Raw genomic sequence first — 21402 nt, forward strand, 5'->3', positions numbered from 1 at the left:
AAGATAGTGTCGTTTACTCTATTTACGCGAGTTGCGTACACTACTTTACCTACGACAACATTTTCTCATGAATAGCCAGACAGGACGTGGATGAAGCGCGAGGGATGTTGACTTGGAAAGTCCAAGCGTTGTCCGTGCGAAACAACAGGGGAGAAATAGCAGAGTTTAGCATTTTTCCAGAGAGGGTGGTCATTAAGGATTCGTCATCGGCATGCTTCTTTTTTGGAAGACGAGAGCTAAATTTCAGTGCCTTTGACTGTTACACATCGCGATGACAACTACTAATAGAGATGCGCTTAGTCTTATTTACAACGACTATGGATATTATAAAAACGCGAGAATAATCTGGTGAAGTGATCTGGTGGTATAGTTTTATTATTTTATTATTTATTTATTATTTATTTATATATTTTACGCCGCACTACATTATTTTAACGAACTTCCCAAGCAAGGATTTAGTCCAGAAAACAGCTGTTAGCCACCAGCTTATTCAAATGGTGTTTCATTGCGTACCACCTTACTGTAATGAGTTTTACCGGACACCAATCAGCTGATTATACTGTATTTAGGTGGCAATAAATGTTTATAAACAAAAACATAACCTCTCTTAGAAGTTATGACTACGGATTTTTAGTCCTTTAGTTTGTGGAAATTTATAAGGATATGTACAGATTTAGTAGTATGGCGTTAAATATTGTACGTAACTTGTCCAAAATATGTGTACCAGACTCGTATGGCAATCCCTTGCGTCTCGCACGGGAACAACCACACTCGTCCGGTAAACACTTATTTTCAGGACTAGTAACGTAATATATATACTATTTCGCTTCACTACTGTGAAATCGCCTGTTATCGTTACATGTATCGTACCTGCAAAAACTCTGCATTACATTGTTTACTACTGCATAAGAATGTTTACTATGTGAAAGTACATATTAACTTTTTATTCAAGGCATAACCAACAAACTGGTGTTGTAATGAAGAAAATAATTATTCTTTGTGGTGCTCAATAAATCCCAAACTTCAAACATGGTCTCAAATATGTTATGACTTACTTTCTACTCCTTGTTATAAAATTACAACAATTACTACGATACTATAAACTAATACCTACGACTGTTTTTAAGCTAGCCATTTCAGTGCAATTCTTAGAATTAAAAAGATTCCCTTAACAGCATTGTTTATTTACAAAGCAGCATTGGTACAATGGTTCGTCGCATCACTGTCAGTGGGAATGAGATTTTATAAATTAAACGAAAACATAACATCTCTTAGGAGTTATGAATAGTGATATAAGTAATTAAAATACTGTCGTAGGTAAAGTAGTGGACGCAACTTGCGTAAATAGAGTAAACGACACTATCTTAACGTATTCCTTGCGTAAACTACTATATTACATTGTATACGAAAAGTAAAAAAAAGTCTAATAACACTTAAAACATATATTTGTGCTCTTATACTGTTATCGCACCAGACGATAAATATACATAAAAGATGGCAAATGGTGATCGAGTTTATTCGACACTCCAATCATCATCAGACCCAATAGGCGAATTTTTACATTGTATAATAAAGAAAACTCAAAGGTGTGCAGTTGGGTATTTAACACTAGAAGCAGCTAACTAGTGGCCTTTGTTTGGCCATGTCTTGGATTGCAGTGTTATCATATGTTTATGTTTGCCGTACAGAAACATACAGTTACCGTGCAGTAACTAACAGTTCATGGACAGCCAATTTAATAATCTGTTATGTCGTAAGCATTTATCAATATAGATTACTGTTAGGCGGGGCTTCGCCGCCGTGGATGGAATAGGACTCCTGACGCAGGTAGAGCTGAGGATTATAGGGGTTAATCTGGGACTGTGGGCGAACTGGGACTAATTAGGTTACGGGCGAAATAAAACTCGGGCGGAATAGGACTACACGATTTTTAGGTTCAAGTCTCTTATCTTATCTTATCTTACTAATTATTATAAATGTGAAAGTATGTGTGTTTGTTTGTTTGTTTGAAGTTCAATCACGCATTAACTACTGGACGGATTGGGCTGAAATTTGGCATGATGATAGCTCACATTCCCGATTAACATATAGGCATATTCTTATCTCAAAAATCGTTTTGGGGTTCGCCCCAGTGGCTCTGTAGTTCCCCATGTTAACCTTATGAGTATTCATATTTAAAAAGAATTAAAGTATTTAGTCAGCTGTTTCAACTGAAAAAGTTGGTTCTATGATAAACAAAAGCATTAACAAGTTATAAGATTTACCAACAGGTTGCAGCACTATTATTTTTTTTTGCATTTATGAAAACAGCTAATTTGAACTAAGCAGCAGCAAAAAACTGTGATAAGCAATGAGAACTGTCAAAGTAGGATTGTTTACAGTTATGTTTATTTTTTATTTCATGAATAATTTGTGATATTTACCAAATTTTTTATAATTTTTTTTATCTATTGTTTAGGTGAAGTGGTAGAACATTATGACTATTGTAGAAGTGCCATACTATAGTATACTGTAAATTTAAAGAAACAAATTTATCAAACTGTGTCCTCCCCCATTGCAAACGCAAAGCTTGAATATAACTGGAATAATATTTTACACTTATATGCCAACCCCCGTACGAAGGACGGGTATGACTGCTAGTCCTAAATAATTTTACACAATTCACCATTTTTTTAAATCCGGAACAGCGCCATGTTGGCCAAGGATGGAATGGGGTCCAAAAAATCTCATAGGGTTTTTGCACAAGAATCACTACCTATTTTAAAAATAGGTTTCCACATCAAAATCTCAGTGTTAGCCTGAGGCATAATATTTACTAAAATGGCATAGTTTAATTGATGTTATAAGCACAGCTGTTGTCATTCATTGTTGCTTTATTTATAGTATGACAACGAAATAAAATTGGGGTGCTCTCACTGCCTCACCATGTATATAGTGAATTGAAAATTGCTGCATAAATTGATAATAAAAATACCTGTTTTGAGGGAAAATATTTTTTTATATTATGTTAAGTTTCTAAACGGCGGCTATCCAAAATTGTAAAACTAAAATAATAGATAAATAGTTTTTTATAGGCCTACAAAAATTAAGGTTGATTAGACCGTAATTTACAAAGGTTATTTTTTATCATTTTAATCGAGTGCGTATCTGTTTCAGGCTGAAAACTCTAATTCCAAATACATGATTCATCTCAAGTCCAAGTCTGATCCTATTCATGTGTATTATCTCCAACAGGGCTCAAAACTAAAAGATGTTAAAAATCTTAGTAAATTAAAATCTGAGGTAAGTTGCCATACACAGTTTGGAGGGTGGCTTTTAAGTAAGGGCCAGTTTTGATTATAAATCTGTAATTCACTTGTATGCCGCAACGAGACTCATCAACAGTTACTCGTTACTGGCATCATTTGTGAACAGAATGACACAAATTTCAGCTCTGTAGCTGTCATCTACGCTTTGCTGTGTGTTTGTAAAATTGTTTAAACAATTAAATCTCCTGCCGCGTCCGAGTTAAGGTCAGTGAAAAAGTTGTTTGATTACAAGAAGCATATCTGATGTGTACATTCATCGCCGAATCCTGGAGATTATGGCCCTGATGCAAAGATAGTGTGGAAATTGGCTAGGGAGTTACAAAATGGCAGTGAAAATTCTCATTTCGGAAGGAGTCCCATTTTCACGTGTTTTGGTGGGGTTAAGGCAATGGAACTAGTAAAAAAATCAATCACACATAGGCCTGATATTCCAATTTTTAACTTTAGTTTAGTTACACCTCAGCAAGTTATCAAAATAGTCAAGTCACTAAGTGATAAAAAAAACGGCTGGTTGGGATGGGATTTCAACTACTATGATAAAAAAAGTAATTAAGTTTGTTGCTGAGCCATTGTCCATAATCATCAATCAGACTTTAACCAATAGCACTTTCCCTAATCATTTGAAGTATGCAGAGGTGAAGCCATTATTCAAAAAAGGTTCTAAGAGTAATTCAGATAACTACCGACCTGTTTCTGTCCTGCCTTCTTTTTCAAAGATATTTGAAAAAATTGCATTCAATCAACTGTCCTATTTTCTGGAATCTAATAACTTATTAGCTGATGAACAGTTTGGTTTTAGGAAAAATCGAAGTACCACTTCCACTGTGGCTCATTTTGTAAATTCAATAACACAGAGCTTGGATGGGTCACAGAGCACTATTGGCGTGTTCTGTGATCTATCCAAAGCCTTTGATAGTGTACACCATCAAATTCTTCTTGATAAATTATCCTCCTATAGATTCTCTCAGAATCAGTTATTTTGTGGTTGAAATCATATTTAAACGATCGCTTTCAAAGAACAGTTATTATTAAAGAAAACATTAAGTATGCTTCTGAATGGGAAGAGATTGTTATTGCCTCAGGGCTCTATATTAGGACCGTTATTGTTTTTGATGTACATAAATGATCTACCTAAGAATGTTAAACCTAGTTTTTTGTTATATGCTGACGATACGACAGCCATCATTAAATCAAAAGACAGTCATGAACTAAGTTTAGCCTTGAATCAAGCTCTTCAAGATCTGTCAAAATGGTTTAAAGTAAACGGTTTAAAAATGAACCACATTAAAACACAAATAGTAAAATTTCAAACTGCACAGTGTAGGGACGATCTTGAAGGCTTTGTTTATTTTGATAATGAAAAAATAAATCTTAGCAACACAGCTAAATTTTTAGGAATTGATGTAGATAGTTTATTGAATTGGAAGAATCACATTCATAACACCTCTAAAAAGTTAAATTCAGTATGTTTTCAAATGTTGGTCTTAAGAAATGTTGTTGATTTAAAGATTTGTGATTTATCTACATAAATTATTATAGTAAAGTTTTCTAAATCATGGTAACTTATTCTCCACTAAGTTTTACTACTCCCAGCATTAAAATAAAGTAGTAAGATCCATTATGGGTCAACTTTAAGGTACACAATCCTTGATTCAAATATCAAATATGACTTACTTTCTACTCCTTGTTATAAAATTACAACAATTACTACGATACTATAAACTAATACCTACGACTGTTTTTAAGCTAGCCATTTCAGTGCAATTCTTAGAATTAAAAAGATTCCCTTAACAGCATTGTTTATTTACAAAGCAGCATTGGTACTACAAATCTATAATAGGATTAGTATCTTTTAAAGAAAAAATTTTTGAATTTTTATTGGAAAAGAATTATTATAGTATTGGTTTCTTGAAGATAAATCAATGTGAATTGTTTGTTTTGTTACCTACTATGTATTTATTTTTACCAATATAAGCTAGTTTATTTTAGTATAGTTTGACAATGTCACCTGTTTTGTCTGGCTGTGCCAGAGCATAAAAAAAACGTTTTGTGACAATAAAGATGACTTTGACTTTGACCCAGACTTCTCAAAGAAGACCACTATGAAAAAAGGATTTCACGGCCATTTTTACATCCCATAACCCATTTCCGCTCTTTATCCACACTCATTGCATTAGGGACATCACTTCAGTCATTTGGTGATGAATGTCAGCATCGGATATTTTTCTTGTAAACCAAAAAACATATCATTCATCTTACCTCGGACACGGCGGGAGATTTGATTGTTTAACCAATTTTAAAAACACACAGCGAAGCAGCCATGACAGCTACAGAGCTGAAATGTGTGTCATTCTGTTCACAAATGATGTCAGTAAATGGTGATGAGCCTTTTTGTAGAGTACAAGCGAACTAAAGTCTTAGATAAGTGAATCGACTCTCTTGGGTTGAGAAAGAAATAGGAATTTGTGTAGTGTTACATGTCATTCATTCACCATTAAATATTAATTTCCCTATAATTTTATATGCTGTCCCTTATAATGTTTGTTAATGTCCCTAATAATGTATTAATAGTTTTTTGAAATGTTTCTCCTTGTTAATATGTGTTATTTTATCAAATTTGTTCAACCTATCTATATATCTATTCTATTACTTATTTAATACGCAAGCAGGATTTTTGTGACAATTACTCCTCCGAAACTACTGAACCGATTGACATGTTTTTGGTGTCATTGGAAAGAGGGTAACGTGAAGTTGTGCAGGAAACTTTCTTTTTAGGGAAATAATGAGAGATTGATGGCCTGGACCTGGAGCCCTTTAAAGTTTCGTTTTTCTCCATAAGGATAACATGGGAGATAATTTGTATTTACAGAAACATTGTTTGTTACTTGAAAATACTCAAAGTCTACTACATAATAATTGCTGTGTATTATGACTTTTAATGTATACCTACTACATTTGAATCAAGGATTGTGTACCTTAAAGTTGACCCATAATGGATCTTACTACTTTATTTTAATGCTGGGAGTAGTAAAATTTAGTGGAGAATAAGTTACCATGATTTAGAAAACTTTACTATAATAATTTATGTAGATAAATCACAAATCTTTGACATTATTAATTCATTTGAAATAGGGATGGACGAGATTGGATTTTTAGTTCGAGACGAGACGAGACGAGATTTTTTATTTCTCATAAAATTTCGAGACGAGATCGAGACGGGATTTCCCTTCTCATACACAACGGGAAATGCACGTTCAAAATGTTTACCTGATTTTGTAACATTGTTAGATGACTGTTTAAATACAAAAATAATGATAATAGGCAAGAATATTTACAATCTTTTATTAAAAAACATCAGCATAACATTTTTTTTTTAATCACGCCTAACTTATTAAAAATGCCTACGATTAGGAAACATAGTGATATCATTTAGGATAGAGTTCAACTTATCCTAAAATAAAATAAATCATAAAATAGAAGCAATATTAATTTTTATAAAATAGTTAGGTACTTGTTTTGACTTTTTATAGTAATAAAACATTCCTCACACTGCTTACACTTAACAAAACTTCTAAAATGTTATTAAAGTAATATTATTAAAATAATTAAAGTAATATTTACATTTAAAGAGTTAATTAATAAGAACGCCTTCGCAAAGGAAACGCAACTACAACACGCTCCTGTATTGCGGGTATTGCATTGACTTTCTGCAGGCGTTTTTAATTTTTTTTTTTTTTTTTTTTTTTTTTTTTTTTTTTTATTCTCGTCTCGATAAAAATCTCGGCCAAAAAAAAATCTCGTCTCGTGTAACGAGATTTAAAATTTCCCGAAAATTTCCCAAAACTTCGAGACTTGACCATCCCTAATTTGAAACTTAAACAGCTGATCGACAAATCAAACAAATCATCTACTTCATGTGAATAATGTTATTACACAAACTTTTAACCAATATCTAGATTCTTTTTTTACTTGTGGGTGTATTTTGAGTTTGCAGTTATGAAAGCACCAAGCCAAGTAACTTTTATCAAATTTTCTTTATAAACTAACAGTATTAATGAATTACTACATGAACTTGACAAGTCAGGTCAGGAATTGTCAGTTTGCCAAGGGGAAGAAGAGTGGGTCCTTGAAAACAGACGAAGGCGGAGACACCCATCTAGAAAATCCAACTGAGTTTTTAAATATAGAGGTCAGTGGATTGCTAAGACACAGATTAGACTAATAAAAGGGGGCAGTGGTTTTATTGATGAGGAATATTAATACATCAAAAAGGGCCTCATTAATGGCACAAGGCTTCATGTGATCAGAATGGTTAACAACTTAATACAATGTTAAGTCTTCTGGAACAAGTGAGTGGGGCATATTTTGATTTTTGAGGATAAAAATTTACCCGTCTTAAACAAACTTACCTTTTAACCTTCCAAGTGTCCATAGTTTAGGCCTTAATGTCCACCTATTTTTGGCGCATTTGCAAGGTTTTATTAAAACGGATCTGAGAAGCTTAAAACAATGTTAATTCTAATGTTCTATATACCATGTCTAATGTTTGGAAAATCATGGGCTTGAATATCATACATAAAACATAAGGAATATTTGTTTCAAAAAATTTTTTTAGGTAAAAAAAAATTATTTTGGAAAAATTGAAAAAAAAAAATAAGTTTGCGCTCAATGAAATTGTATAAATTATAGGCCTATAAATATTTGAAAATAGCCACTTTGTTCTAAATTTTATGAGGATTACAAATATATAATAATATAAGGAAGTAGATTTGCAAATAAATAAGTTATGGGCAAAAAACAGATTTCAGTACATAGCGTTTAGCTAAGAATGCATAGCTAGGAATCTGGCTGATAATTTACATCAATATCACTACCTACTTCTTCAGGATCATCAACCAGCACTTCAAAACCACTTAAATCTTCTTATAATGCACCACGTATATCACTACTTTTGATTTTTAACACTAAAACAATGATAAACGTAATAAAACACATCAGTCATCGGTCCGAGGGTAACCTAGCTGTTTACAAATACACGCACGTCAGCTGTCTGCTACAATTACGATCGGCTCGGAGAACATACAGCGCTGAGACAGACCTCTGGAGAAAGCTTAGAATATAACGGAAAGAACGATACCTAACTCGATCCAGTTCAATCCGATTCAGTCAGTCATAGAGCCTTCGCCGTAAACGATGTCTGCGTGTCGAAAAATCGACAAGTAACACTACACAAAGTGTGCTGCTTGTCGAATTTTCGTCAAGTAACACTGGGAGGGTTAAAATGGAAAGATGGTAATTTCTGTTACCTTTGGCATTTGCAGCGCTGTTCTTACCCAGACCAATTTCAGTCATAAGGAACTATATTATTTGTTGTTTTAAGTAAGGCTACATCTTTTAATAGGATAAGCATATTCGTTACGGAAAACTCTGACCAGGGTAATCGTCCTGAAGGTAACTTTAAGGCTAAAATCGTAGTATTCATGGAAGTGCTTTTGTGATAAAAAATATTGTTTTTTTAGTGTTTATTTTTATAAGTGTTTTTTCTTCAAGCAGCATTTTTATGACCCTCAAAATATGCTACATAGGCCTACTGGTTTGATATGATAAAATGTTTTGTAAAATGTTTTATAAAAATCTTTAAAACATAACTACCCTATAACCTTGCTCGCTGCCTATAACATACTTGAAGTTGAACACTTATTAATTTACTAAATATAATACACATACAGCTAGAAAATGGCTGGACTGCTTCCCTTCCAAGGCTTCATTATTACTGTATTTAATTTTCGACGTCGAGTCAATATATAATACGATGAATTTGTTTTCTAAATTCATATGTTATTTTGCGGGGCATTGAGCCGCATAGGTTCACTAGTATATATATAATACGCTAAGCCGATTTTTGTGAACAGAACTCCTCCCTCATTTTTGGACAGATTTTGATGATTAAAATGTCATAAAAATAGCCCTGATCTGTAGTTTTGCAATTATTAGTTTGGACAGGATCTTCCATCGAAGTTAGGTTTTCTCCCATAAGATTAACATGGGGGAATCTAAATATTTAATTGGAAACTTTGTCACCACTAATTTGAGAGAACGGATTGATGCAGAAACTTGGTAGAGGTCTCCAAAGAAAGGCCTTGGTCTGTAGATGAGTTATCAAAAGAAACAAAAAGTAAAGTCCCTTAGGGCTCTGCCCCAGAAGCCTTTAAAGATCCCTCGACAGATTTGTTTACATTTTGGCCACGTGAATAATACTTTTTAACCGACTTCCCTACGGACGCGTTGCAGAAAGTCAACAGTCCCGGAAGGTCAAATAATTTATACCTGTGCCGCTAGGTCAAAAACTACAATGTTTGCAGTGTCTGTAGATCGGGTCGCCGGATTTTTACCCCCGTGGTCAGCTCTGCCGCGTATCGGCCAATATTCATTGTTGTAATTGATTTTATAAATTTCTTTACCTTCTTATATCCAGTAGTAAACATGCGATATGTCGATGCTGTTTTAACATTATCCATATTTGTTATTCAATAAGTTGTAACAGTCCTTTTCAACCCGACCTACTTCACTGATTTTTACGATCGAGATGTCTTTTAAAAGCTTAAGATCTAGCGCAGCACAAAATGGTAATTGAAAGGTTATTTCGATTAGGGCTTCAAAAGGTTGACCCCTAAAGCCTTTGATTTATTCCTAGAAGGTGCTTCCAATGGTTGACCAACTTTTACACATACAGTAACAGTTTAAAAGTGAAATGTGAGTAGTACTCATCACATCAATTTTTAAGTCAGGTTGTGAAAACATGAATAGATCGTCTGCAACTGCAATTATTATGAGATGAAAAAGTTATGAAAATAATATAATATTGCGTACTTTTCACATGGTCAAGTGTTACATCGTACTGAACCATTGTTTTTACACACATTTCTTAAAGGATAAAGTGAATAAACTGTGGTGAACTTCCAGTTTATTCAATGTAGGCCTAGTAGTAATAATTGTTTGGTAAACCAAAACTCAGTTGTAAACTGTTAAATTGAGAAAGAGGATCAATAAAAGTCAGGTGAATAATGGTAAATTTTGCATATCACCTAGTAGGTAGTAAAAAAAATTGTTTCTAAGATTTTAGATGCGTACTAAGAAACGATTTTAAGTATTTTCTCTTAAATACCTAAAATAAGACAATTGAGTTGTAAACTGTTAAATTGAGAAAGAGGATCAATAAAAGTCAGGTGTATAATGGTAAATTTTTCACATCACCTAGTAGTAAAAAAATAGTTTCTAAGATTTTAGATGCGTACTAAGAAAGGATTTTAAAGTATTTTCTCTTAAAGACCTAAAATAAGACAATTATTAAAATTCAAAATAATGGCCACATTCAATTTTTTAAGCATAGCCTAATATCTTTTAATATATATATACGCCTAAATACCCCCATTGCAGCACATTCGCATATTCAGAGAATGTATAAAGTCTTATTGGAAAATCCTGCCTTAAAACAAAACTTGTCAACTTATGTCAATAAATAAGTGTTCAAAAGATTCATTCATAAGAATACCATCTGGAAGTGAATAAGCAGGTTTCCTGTCAGTAATGTGTTAAAATGAGGCATTTTAAGGTAGTATACAGAACAGAATTAGGCGAAACCCGTCAACATTGACGGTTAGGTACTTTCAAGGCTTATGCTAATTCATATAACTGCGACAAATAGATTGAAGTAATAAAAATTTTGAGCATTTAGCTAGCTCTTTAGCTTTTTTGATGAGTAATAAGTGTAAAAGCAATAATGACTATTGCATAAGTTACAAAATATGGTTGATCATTCAATGAATAAAATATTTCCCATACCGTACGTCATAAGAGTTATTATTACAATGTTAACTGGTTTCTCTTCTTTTGGAAGAACCTTTAAATAGTATTAAAACCGTATTGGTCAATCTTTTGTGATAAACACTTCCGATCCGCGCTCATGCATGCGCCGTTAGCTGTTACCATTGACTTTATATCTCTACACGTGTAGAGAAATAAAGTCAATGCTGTTACTGTAGGCCTATGTGAAAGTTGGTCAACCATTTAAATCACTGTCTTGAAATGAATCAAATCCTTAAGGGTCTTACTTTTGAAGCCCTTTATCAACATGTAGTTTTAAATACCATTTTGCGTTGAGCTGGATCATAAGATTTAAAATTACACCTTAATCATAAATATCAGTGAAGTAGTTTGAGTGAAAAAGGGCTGTTACAGCTTATTTTATTAGGAAGATAGATAATGTTAAACAAGGCAATGACATATCACATGCTTAATACTAGATAATAGAGGGTAATGATTAACCAAAGAGCCGTTGATTTACATAAAGCAATTTATAAAATCAATTACAACAATGAATATTGGCCGATACGCGGCAGAGCTGACCACGTGGGGTAGATGTCTGGGGGTAAATGTCCGGGGGTAGATGTCCGGGGGTAGATGTCTGGGGGTAGATGTCCGGGGGTAGATGTCCGGGGGTAGATTTCCAGTCGCGGGCTGTTTCTCGAACGTGTATAAGCCCCGCCCCTCGTGACGTCAAAATGACGTAGGCGTTTTTTCATGGGGGTAAATATCCGGGGGTAGAAATCCGCTACCCCTGTAGATAAAAAATCCCAGTAAGTCAAATAGTACAGTCCGAGCTAAAAACATGGTCTATGTTAAAGCAATTGACTTATTGGGAATTTGACCTAATGCAACAGCAGTTTTAATATAACGAAATAAGATAAAATATTAGTTCAGTTTCGCTGAGTCAAAAATGCCGGAAGGTCAAAAGTATAATCTGTTAAATTGCTGTGACTCGGAACAAACCCATAGCATTTTAGAAATTGTGTATTTAGAAATTCCCATAGCATTTTAGGATTGCCCATACCCTTATCCAATCATCATAAACAGTTCCCCCGGACAGCTCGCCTTGACTACTTCCTTAACACCTTCCTTCGTCACAGACCTGTTTCCCTCCCTTCCCATAGCATTTTAGGATTGCCCATACCCTTATCTAATCGTCATGAACAGTTCCCACGCTCCGGACTACTCGCCTTGACTACTTCCTTCACCACTTCCTACGTCACGGACCTGTTTCCCTCCCTTCCCATAGCATTTTAGGATTGCCCATACCCTTATCTAATCGTCATAAACAGATCCCAGACTTCTCACTGCTACCCTTGACTACAATATATCGAGTAATCTTCAGTATAATCTTGCTAAATGATGTTTTTCCTCTTGTACTGTATTTGTAATTTGCTAGTATACTGTGGGTAGTTGGCTTATTATGAACACATGCTACAACTTCAAGTCTTTTGTTTACTTTTTCCTTGTTATTTAATTCAGCCAACAAGGTTACCTAGCAACCCATAAGACTAATGTTAAAAAAATGTGATTTTTAGTTTCATTTTTCTATGTAATTAGATTTTTGTTGGCAGTTCTAACTGCAGTAAACTCGTTTTTAGGCCAGAATTAAGCTATTTACAACATTTGAAGAAAATCGTCGGAACCGTTTTCGAGATCTTTGTGCAAGCAAGCATACATACATACATACATACATACATACAAGCAAACATTGCTCGTATTAGAGTATAGGTTAACATTCCTACAGCTGTTAGTTACAACCATTTAAATGAAGCTACCTAGACAGTTTCTTCATGAAACAGATGCTTCATATTGACAAACGAGTACCAAGGTTTGCTGCTACAAGGAAACTAATTAAGCGTGTTTTTAGTAAAATATTAACTGTTTAGTATAAAATAAATAAATCTGCAAAGTTTTATCAAAATATATCCATAAACAAGGAAACTACAACTTTTTACCATATTCTCCATAAGAATAACTTGGGGATTTTAAATTTCCAATTTTTTGAATTTTCCCCGTTACCAATAATCGTACAAAACCCCTTTGATATACTTAACTATTTGTTTTTTAAGCTCTTTAAAAAGGTCTAGAAGGGAAATTTTACGTTTTAAGGGTCAAAAATGGAAAAAAAAAATTTTAAACGTATAAAATCTATACAATATATAAAATCAAATGTATGTTTGTATATTTGTATGTTTGTCCTTTATGGACTCCAAAACCGCTCGACAGATTGTAATGACACTTTCAGGCATTATTAAGCATTATTCAAGGATGGTTTGTGTGAAGTTTGGTGCAGATCCGTCAAAAGGGCTCCGCCCCAGTGGCTCTGGAGTTCCCCATGTTAACCTTATGAGTAATTATATTTAAATGGAATTAAAGAATCTTAACAGCTGGTTCAACTAAACAATTTGATTCTGTGATTGAACAGCATTAAAAAGTTAAGAGGTTTGCCAACAGGGTGCAGCACTATTATTTTTTTTTTATTTATGACAGCTAATTTGCAACCAAAAAGTGAGTGAGCGTAGCGAACGAACTTCAACCAGGACGTGATTGAGCCATGCGAACGAGCTCATCTTGAAAAAGAACGAGGATTTGACATAAAACCACATTAGGACAGGACGACGTCTGTCGGGCCAGCTAGTAATTTATAAATAAAAAAACTTTTCAAATGCCACGTTTTTAAACGCACCTTTTTTCGCCTGTAGTGCATCACTGTTAACAGTATATTTTAAATTCAACCATTATATTCTTTTCCAGCATGAAATGTTTCCAGCATGAAATGTTCTATAATTTGATACCAAACCAGATTTTTTTACAATAATTTAAAATTTTACACTTTTTTTAAATGGCGGCCAAAAAACCGTATTTCGCGTACAGTACAAATGCATATTTTTAGTATGTTTTTTATAAGTGTTTTACCTACCATTTCTAACTGGAATAATTTATGTTGCAATTAGTTCCACCTCAAACCCTATTTTTACTGCACTAAAAGCACTATAAAGGAATTTGAATTTTGATACACATTGTAAATTACATGATCATATGGTAATGTAACGGATAACTGCCCTGTGAAACTCTTTATTATGAACCAGACTTAGTTAATAGATTGAAACAAAATATAATACAATATAATAAACAAATATAATATAATGTAAACAAAATATAATAAAATATACTGGAAGTTTTAAGTCCTGCAGTCCGCGGTTAACCTTAAAAATATTTAAAACTACGTACATATGTTATTTGTAAACAAAAGAAAATGAGTTTGATCTAATGTCAACAGATAGCGCCGCCTTCCAAACTTTAGCCCTTAAGTGTACTTAAAGTGGTGCCCTTTCTTAATATTCTCAGACGTATTTGCACATCTACGTGAAAATACCTTTGATTTGACACCTCAAACTTTAAAATCCATCAAGCCGTTATTGAGTTATGACTGTGAAAAGAAAACTGCTTGCGTATTAATATATAGATAAACTATTTCTTGCCATGGAGCCTAAAAGTTACATTGAAAAAATGCATTTTGTTTTGGTTCCTATAAAAAAGGTTTTTAAACTTTTGACCTGATTTGTGTATGATTGTTTTGAGTATTGAATGTTCTGACTTATAAAAACATAGTGAATAGCTGTATGATATTGACAATTTAAGGTGTATTGTGAAAACCAAAGCATTCGTAAAAGAGGTCCAAATATAAATTAGATGCAATTATTCCTTAAACGACATAAGAGGTGTGAGATTGCATAATCGTCAATCGTCTTAAAAGTGTTAAATATTTAAATTACTAAACATGCATTTGAAGATGTGGAATGTTTATTAATATTCTTCACTGTCAATAATATGCCTGGTTCGGAAATGGGAAGCTGATTTGAAATTTTGATTACATCTTGAGCAAACAAAACCACCTACCCCTTACACCACTTTTAGCTGAACCAATCTTTCATATAGGGCCTACGTATTTTTCAAAGGTAATATACGTGATAACAACCGATTTTCTACTTTTAAGAGATCTTTTAGTGCTGGTGGCTGAGGAATAACTTTCTTATTGTTCCAAAAGGCTTGAGACCTTACTGTATTTAGTTTTATAATGTAGAAGTACACCAATTTCAGGAAACGATAATGTCTGACATTTCAATGTCTCTAGGAAAGACATTTAGTTTTTCATTAGGCCTAATGTAATGGACAACTCTTTGTTTTTTTTTGGTTTTTTTTTTTAAGGAAAATCCAAAAATGTAAATTTTTATACCCATTGATTATTTAACCTGAACAGGTGACTCAAGCAGTTTATAAATAATGATTGTTCTGTGGCACTTTTGATTGTTTCAAACAGTTTTGTTTATCAAAAAAACTTCCAGTAATTAATATATAACAAATTATACAGTCACTAAAAATCATGAAATAATTAATTTTTGTAAAAAAATACAACCGACTTCAAATACTCTAAAAAGAATGAAAAAATTTCAATAAAGTAAACTTTTGTATTAGTCAAGCTCACGTATTTCAAGTCGGCTCTAACTGCAAATACGAATAAAATAAAAGATATTGAGAGTGTATTTTGAAAATCAATAAATTGTAGCAGGATAACATAAATAAATATATAAAAAAACATACTGAACTGTTTGTTTATATAATGAAAGGAAGTATTTTCTTGTATTTTATGTTTACTTCAGAATGAATGCATAGTGAAAATAGCACACACAAATGTTCTATATGGAAGATATTCGTTAATACCACTATACGATTATAATTACCTTTAGTTATAGATAGTCACCTGCAATGTGGACATCCTCTTTAAATTTTGTATAAAAAATCATCCTAATGCCGACTTAAAATACGTGAGCTTGACTAATACAAAAGTTTACTTTATTGAAATTATTTCATTCTTTTTAGAGCATTTGAAGTCGGTTGTATTTTTTTACAAAAATAAATTATTAATGAAACAGCTGTTAATTTTTAAATTGTGTTTTAAACAACACACATTTATTGGGAGTTACTGAGTTGTCCAAAAGAAGTATTTGCAATGTTATTTTCTGATTTTAAAATTCATTTTCTTCTGTATCATGTCATATTTTGCAATATAACGTTCCATTACAAAATCAGTGGAAATTCCTTTTATCACAGAACTCTTACAATAATTTCTTATGGAATTATCTAATATCTGTTGTACGGGTTGTTGTCTGCCTTTTTCACCACTTTTGTCTATATTTTATCATATTATTCTACAGATCATCATAGGTTCATGAGATTATTGTCACACATGTTTTCAATCATAAAAAAAAATCTTTGATTATGTAATACATTACAAAATAATACAAGTAGTGCAGAAGGGCACGTTGCCCATTTGAGCCGTGTCCATATTTTGTTAAATTAGTAGTAATTTACAGCAACTGGATAAAACATTTTACAATATTTATATAGTAATACTAGCAACAGTGCCCGTTGTGGTTAAATACAACGGTCTCTAGTAAAATAATGGTTATGAAATCCATACACCACTTTACTCACTAATATTAACGAGGTGTTAGCCCGTCCTACGTACGGAAATTCAGTATATAGTCAGTTAAAACCGTGTACAATTCACATCAGCTAGTTTACACAAATAAAGGCAAAGTTTCTTGCAGTTTTAATGTGAAAAATCATCTTGTAAACAAATGTTGTGTGACCAAATATGTTTTTATTCCATCATAGGCCTATACGATATGCATTTTAAATCCGATAATTTTACAATAAAACAGCAATCCTGCAATTTTTACGATGTGAAAAGCGTTGAAGTGAGATTTGCAGCCAATTCGCACAGACACACTCTGATTATAAGTAGCCTACGGTATAGAGAAATAGTCAATTGAGAAGTGGATAGACCTAGTCAACGATACCACCTTCCATAGCATACCTGCCTCTTCCATAATTATTATCACTACAATACAACTACTATACACAATTTCCAGTAGATCTGAATAGAAACGGCCAAAAATAAAACGATAATATCCAATAAAATTCACAGTACACATAAATCGTCACACCTATCCTTTTATATCAATTTCACTGCATTAATTGCTAAATAAATAAGTGTAAACAAAGAAAAGTAAAAACAATAACAGTTTGTTTTGAAACAGCTGTTTGGTTCAAATAACATTCATTTGAAAAAAATAAGTGGTCACATGTAGCAGGAATATAATAAGTAAACACGCTAGTAAAGCTAATGACGTAATTGTCAATGTTTATTATCCACACCGTTATCAGTTCTATCCTTGATAATTACCCACCCTCATTGAATAAACGTACATCGTAATTTCCCATATTAGTTAATTTAAACTACAATATATTCATAGTTGAAATAAAAGTGATATTTTCACGTTTGGGGGCGCTGATATAGGTGCCCCTAAACGTAACCACAACTGAACACGATTTCATAAAAGGATGGTTTGTCTAATTGCAGTATCCTAGGCCAGTTGACGTAGTGTTCAATCTATGTCATCCATCTGTTTATCTTTGTATAAAACCCAGCTGAGGTTGTGGTGGTAATTTAAAATCGTGATTCCTGATTATTCTTGATCTTCTTTTTATGACATCAATATTTCCCGGCCTAATCCAAACAAAGTTAAAGCAGACAAACATTAATTGTAAACAAAAAGCTACCATTAAGAATTAAGACATGTAAACATTGTTATTTTTCTAATCTTTCCTTGAAAATTGGAGCAGTAAAATAATTTGCATTTATCCTTTTTTATTAAGACTCGTGTACAGAGCCTCGATTTGTAACTGTGGTATAATTAATTTTGGTTAAAACTATGGTTTAAACTGATGTCTAATTATCCCTACTAATCTTACTTATTTTCTATAATCAATGACAAAATAAGAGTAAATAAAATAACCTCATAGTTCCATAGTTTATATTTAACCAGCTGTTAGTTAAAACAAATTATATTGCTCTAAAACAAATCGAAGATTACAAAGATTGATTTAAAAAATAATTTGAACATCCTAGTATTTTACTATGTATATTTAATTAATCTGTCATCCTCTTACAGAAGAACTGAACGTACCAATGATTAGCATTACACATAGTATAAATAGTACACCCTAAGTATGTCTTTACATTTTTATCCAAATGCTGAATTTGTGACACAAAAGCTGAATGTTTACAGCTGTTATGTTAAGCAAATTATTTTATGCCAAAAGCTAGTTTAGAATCTTAGCGTCGGCTGCTGGACTTAAAAAAAATTAAAACTTAATTTAAAAAAAACTGGGACCTTAAACTAAAATTATGGCTTCGACATTCCCTAGTTCTCAAAATTATCTTTCTCGCAACACAAAAATCATGAAAATCCGTCGAGTGGTTGATTCAGAATCGTGAAATAAAAAAACAATATTATAGATGGTACAGTTTAAGCACATAACATTAGAATCACACATTAAACATAAGGAACACACTTTAAACATAAATGCAAATTGTTAACAACAACATTTAATCAAAGAAAAATTAATTAGATAACAATATAACAATAAGCTGTTTAATTATTAACACATGTTTCGTATGATTAGATTATGCATTTATAAAATGTATTTGCATGAAATATTTTCTGGCTGAATAAAGTTCTTATTCTTATTCTTATTCTTATTCATACTGGTAAACCAATTATTGCCATCTATAAAAATAATTGGTTTTTATTTTCCGAGTCGGGTTAGCTTTTCTACCCGACCGATTTTCATAATTTTGGCCTTAAACTAAAGGCGGCGTGCGGTGTGGACGTACCGCAGATTTGCCATCAAGCATCGGCATTCATTTTGACGTATATTTTGAGTTATGCACAAACTGCCTCCCTGTACAAAGTGTACATTTCTTATGGGAGTTAAATTTAGTTTTTTTCAAGTTCAATGTTTCGCAGGCAGGCGATGGTTTAGGCTACAGGAGGGCTCTTCTACCTGCCCGATTTTCATAATTTTTGTCTTAAAATAAAGCTATGCAAGCACATATTTGTCATCAAGCATCATCATTAATTTATCTAATGTATTACTCAACTAAATATTTTTTTCTCTTCAATTAAAGATGTATTCCAGCAGTTCTAATTACATTATACATTTTGGTGTAAAAAACTTAGTGAAATACCAGCTTTCATTTGAGCTATTGATTATTAAGATCGGACTACCTAAAGCACACTGCTGAATTACGAATCAACAATAAATAATATCGTTTCAGTACCTATCTGCAATCAATGATACATAACTCTATTTTTATTTAAGTTATTTTATATGTCTTGGTCTTAAAATACTTCAAAGGCTTTCACTTGAGATATTGATAGTTTTAATCAGTTAAGTTCAAGATACTGTATCGCTCAATCAGAAAATATAAATTTGATTATATCTTGGATATGGAATTTAGTTTTAGATATATTTACTTAATTCTAATTACGTTATTCTATTTGTTTTGACCTAAGAACCTTCATTGAAATATCAGCTTCCATTTCATTAAAGCACGCAGATAAATCACAACCAACACAAATTGTTCAAAAAATGGAGTTATTTATCATCGATTTATAGCCAAACGATCTTGCTTGCAACCTCAACAGTACTTTCATAATTATTTGCAAATCTTCACAAATTAGGCTATCCAATGACCTATTAATTAATAAAATCGGTTCAGTAGAACTGTAGATTTAATTGTACAAAGTTTAACAACAACATCTTTAATTCAGTATTTTCCACTACTATAAACCTGGAGGTTGCTTAACGTTTTTGCAAATAGCTTTGAAACGGTGAGGAAATCGACCAAAGTGGAAGGTGATATTCTGAAAGAGAATTAAATTTCCTACTAATTACTATCATGAATTTCTTGAATATACTCAATAAAGGCAGCCTAAAGTTGGCTACAAATATAAAATTGAAAATATAAACCTGGAATAAAAGGAGTTTTAAATGTATTATCGATGTGTTTCACAAGCTAGGGCTCAACCCGGCTTGGTACTTCGAAGACACTTTCTACACTTAGTAAACCCGCAGATCATGGCCTTAGGCCAATAATCCGTCTCAAAGACGTGAGGAAATGCGGTGTGAGTAATATAAACCGACAACTTGAGGTTAAAACTCATTGTCGTGTGAAACAAACACAACATAACCTACAGTCAACACAACAACAACAAGTTTGAGTGTATGACTATGACTATTTAGCAGCTGCAGACAACGGCGGCCGGCTAGTTTTTTTTTGGGTTGGCAAACGCCAGTCTAGGCGCGCGGTGTCACTTTTTAGATGTTGACTCTACTCGGACAGTTGAAAACTCAGACACTTGATATTTTGATACTTTTTTAATAATTAAATAAACTCGGACAAATGAAAACTCGGACAGTTGATTTATTTAAATATTATTAGTTATTTATCAAAACTCGGACAACAGATTTTTCTAATATTTTGTAATTTTTAACAAACTCGGACAGTTGAAAACTCGGACAAATGATGTGATCCCTTTGATGCGTATAAAATTTACTAGAGCGGAAGAATGTGGTGATATTCTAAGTACTGTAAAAAATGTCAGCTGACATTCTCAATGTTTTAGTCAGATTTGTTTATTTATTCTGTTTAATTCTTGTATTCAGTTTTGCTTTATAAAACCTAAGTTTTATTCTCTAAAGGTTTATTACAGTATGGTCGCCCTTTCATTGAAAAGTATTAAAGTAAAGTATTAAAATGTATTGTTTTGCCTTTCTGGTGTTTTTATTCTGGTCATAAAAGTCATAAAGGAATAAAAGTGATAAAACTTAAATGATATAAACTACTGACTCAACGAGTTCTTGGAAGTACTTCACTTGCCCACAAAAATTATTGTCGTAGTAAAATATTAATTGTTTTGGGGCTGACCCCTAGTAAATTTTGATGATTTGACGTGTTGCAAGCTGTGACGATGTTGCATTGCAAAGAAACATATCAGCTTTGAAATTTGAATGAATAATTGATGTTAGACACAAATTTGGACTACTCCTGCATTCGCTCAATACCTTGTCGATTTTAATCACTCAATGAGTGGTATTAGGACCGGCTGTTGGAAATTCTACATTATTGCTGGAAAAGTAACAAATTGGACACACTGGAGGAGTATGAAATATATAAAATGAACAAAGACAAAGAAATAGTAGTCCAGGGGCTTAATAATCTATGTTCTTCTAGACTATGTACACTACAACCATGTGTAGTGTTATAGATAAAACACACTCCCTAGTAGATTTCTCATCCTTATGGAACAGC

General features: G+C 32.7%; 1 protein-coding gene across 3 annotated transcripts in view; it reads left to right on the forward strand.

Moving 5' to 3' along the window:
* Positions 1 to 21402, forward strand: part of LOC129004922 (transcription factor E2F4-like) — a 91306-nt gene that overhangs the window by 48006 nt on the left and 21898 nt on the right. For 2 of the 3 annotated variants that reach the window (XM_054433629.1, XM_054433631.1), the window contains 2 exons: positions 3157 to 3282; positions 7393 to 7497. In XM_054433629.1, coding sequence (XP_054289604.1) covers positions 3157 to 3282; positions 7393 to 7497 — 231 coding nt within the window. The remainder of the gene's footprint in view (positions 1 to 3156; positions 3283 to 7392; positions 7498 to 21402) is intronic. The other variant, XM_054433630.1, reaches the window with a different exon arrangement.

This window comes from Macrosteles quadrilineatus, unplaced genomic scaffold, assembly GCF_028750875.1.
Source record: "Macrosteles quadrilineatus isolate MER2022 unplaced genomic scaffold, UCM_ALF_1.0 Scaffold_13__1_contigs__length_4303367, whole genome shotgun sequence".
Taxonomy (NCBI): Eukaryota; Metazoa; Arthropoda; class Insecta; order Hemiptera; family Cicadellidae; genus Macrosteles; species Macrosteles quadrilineatus.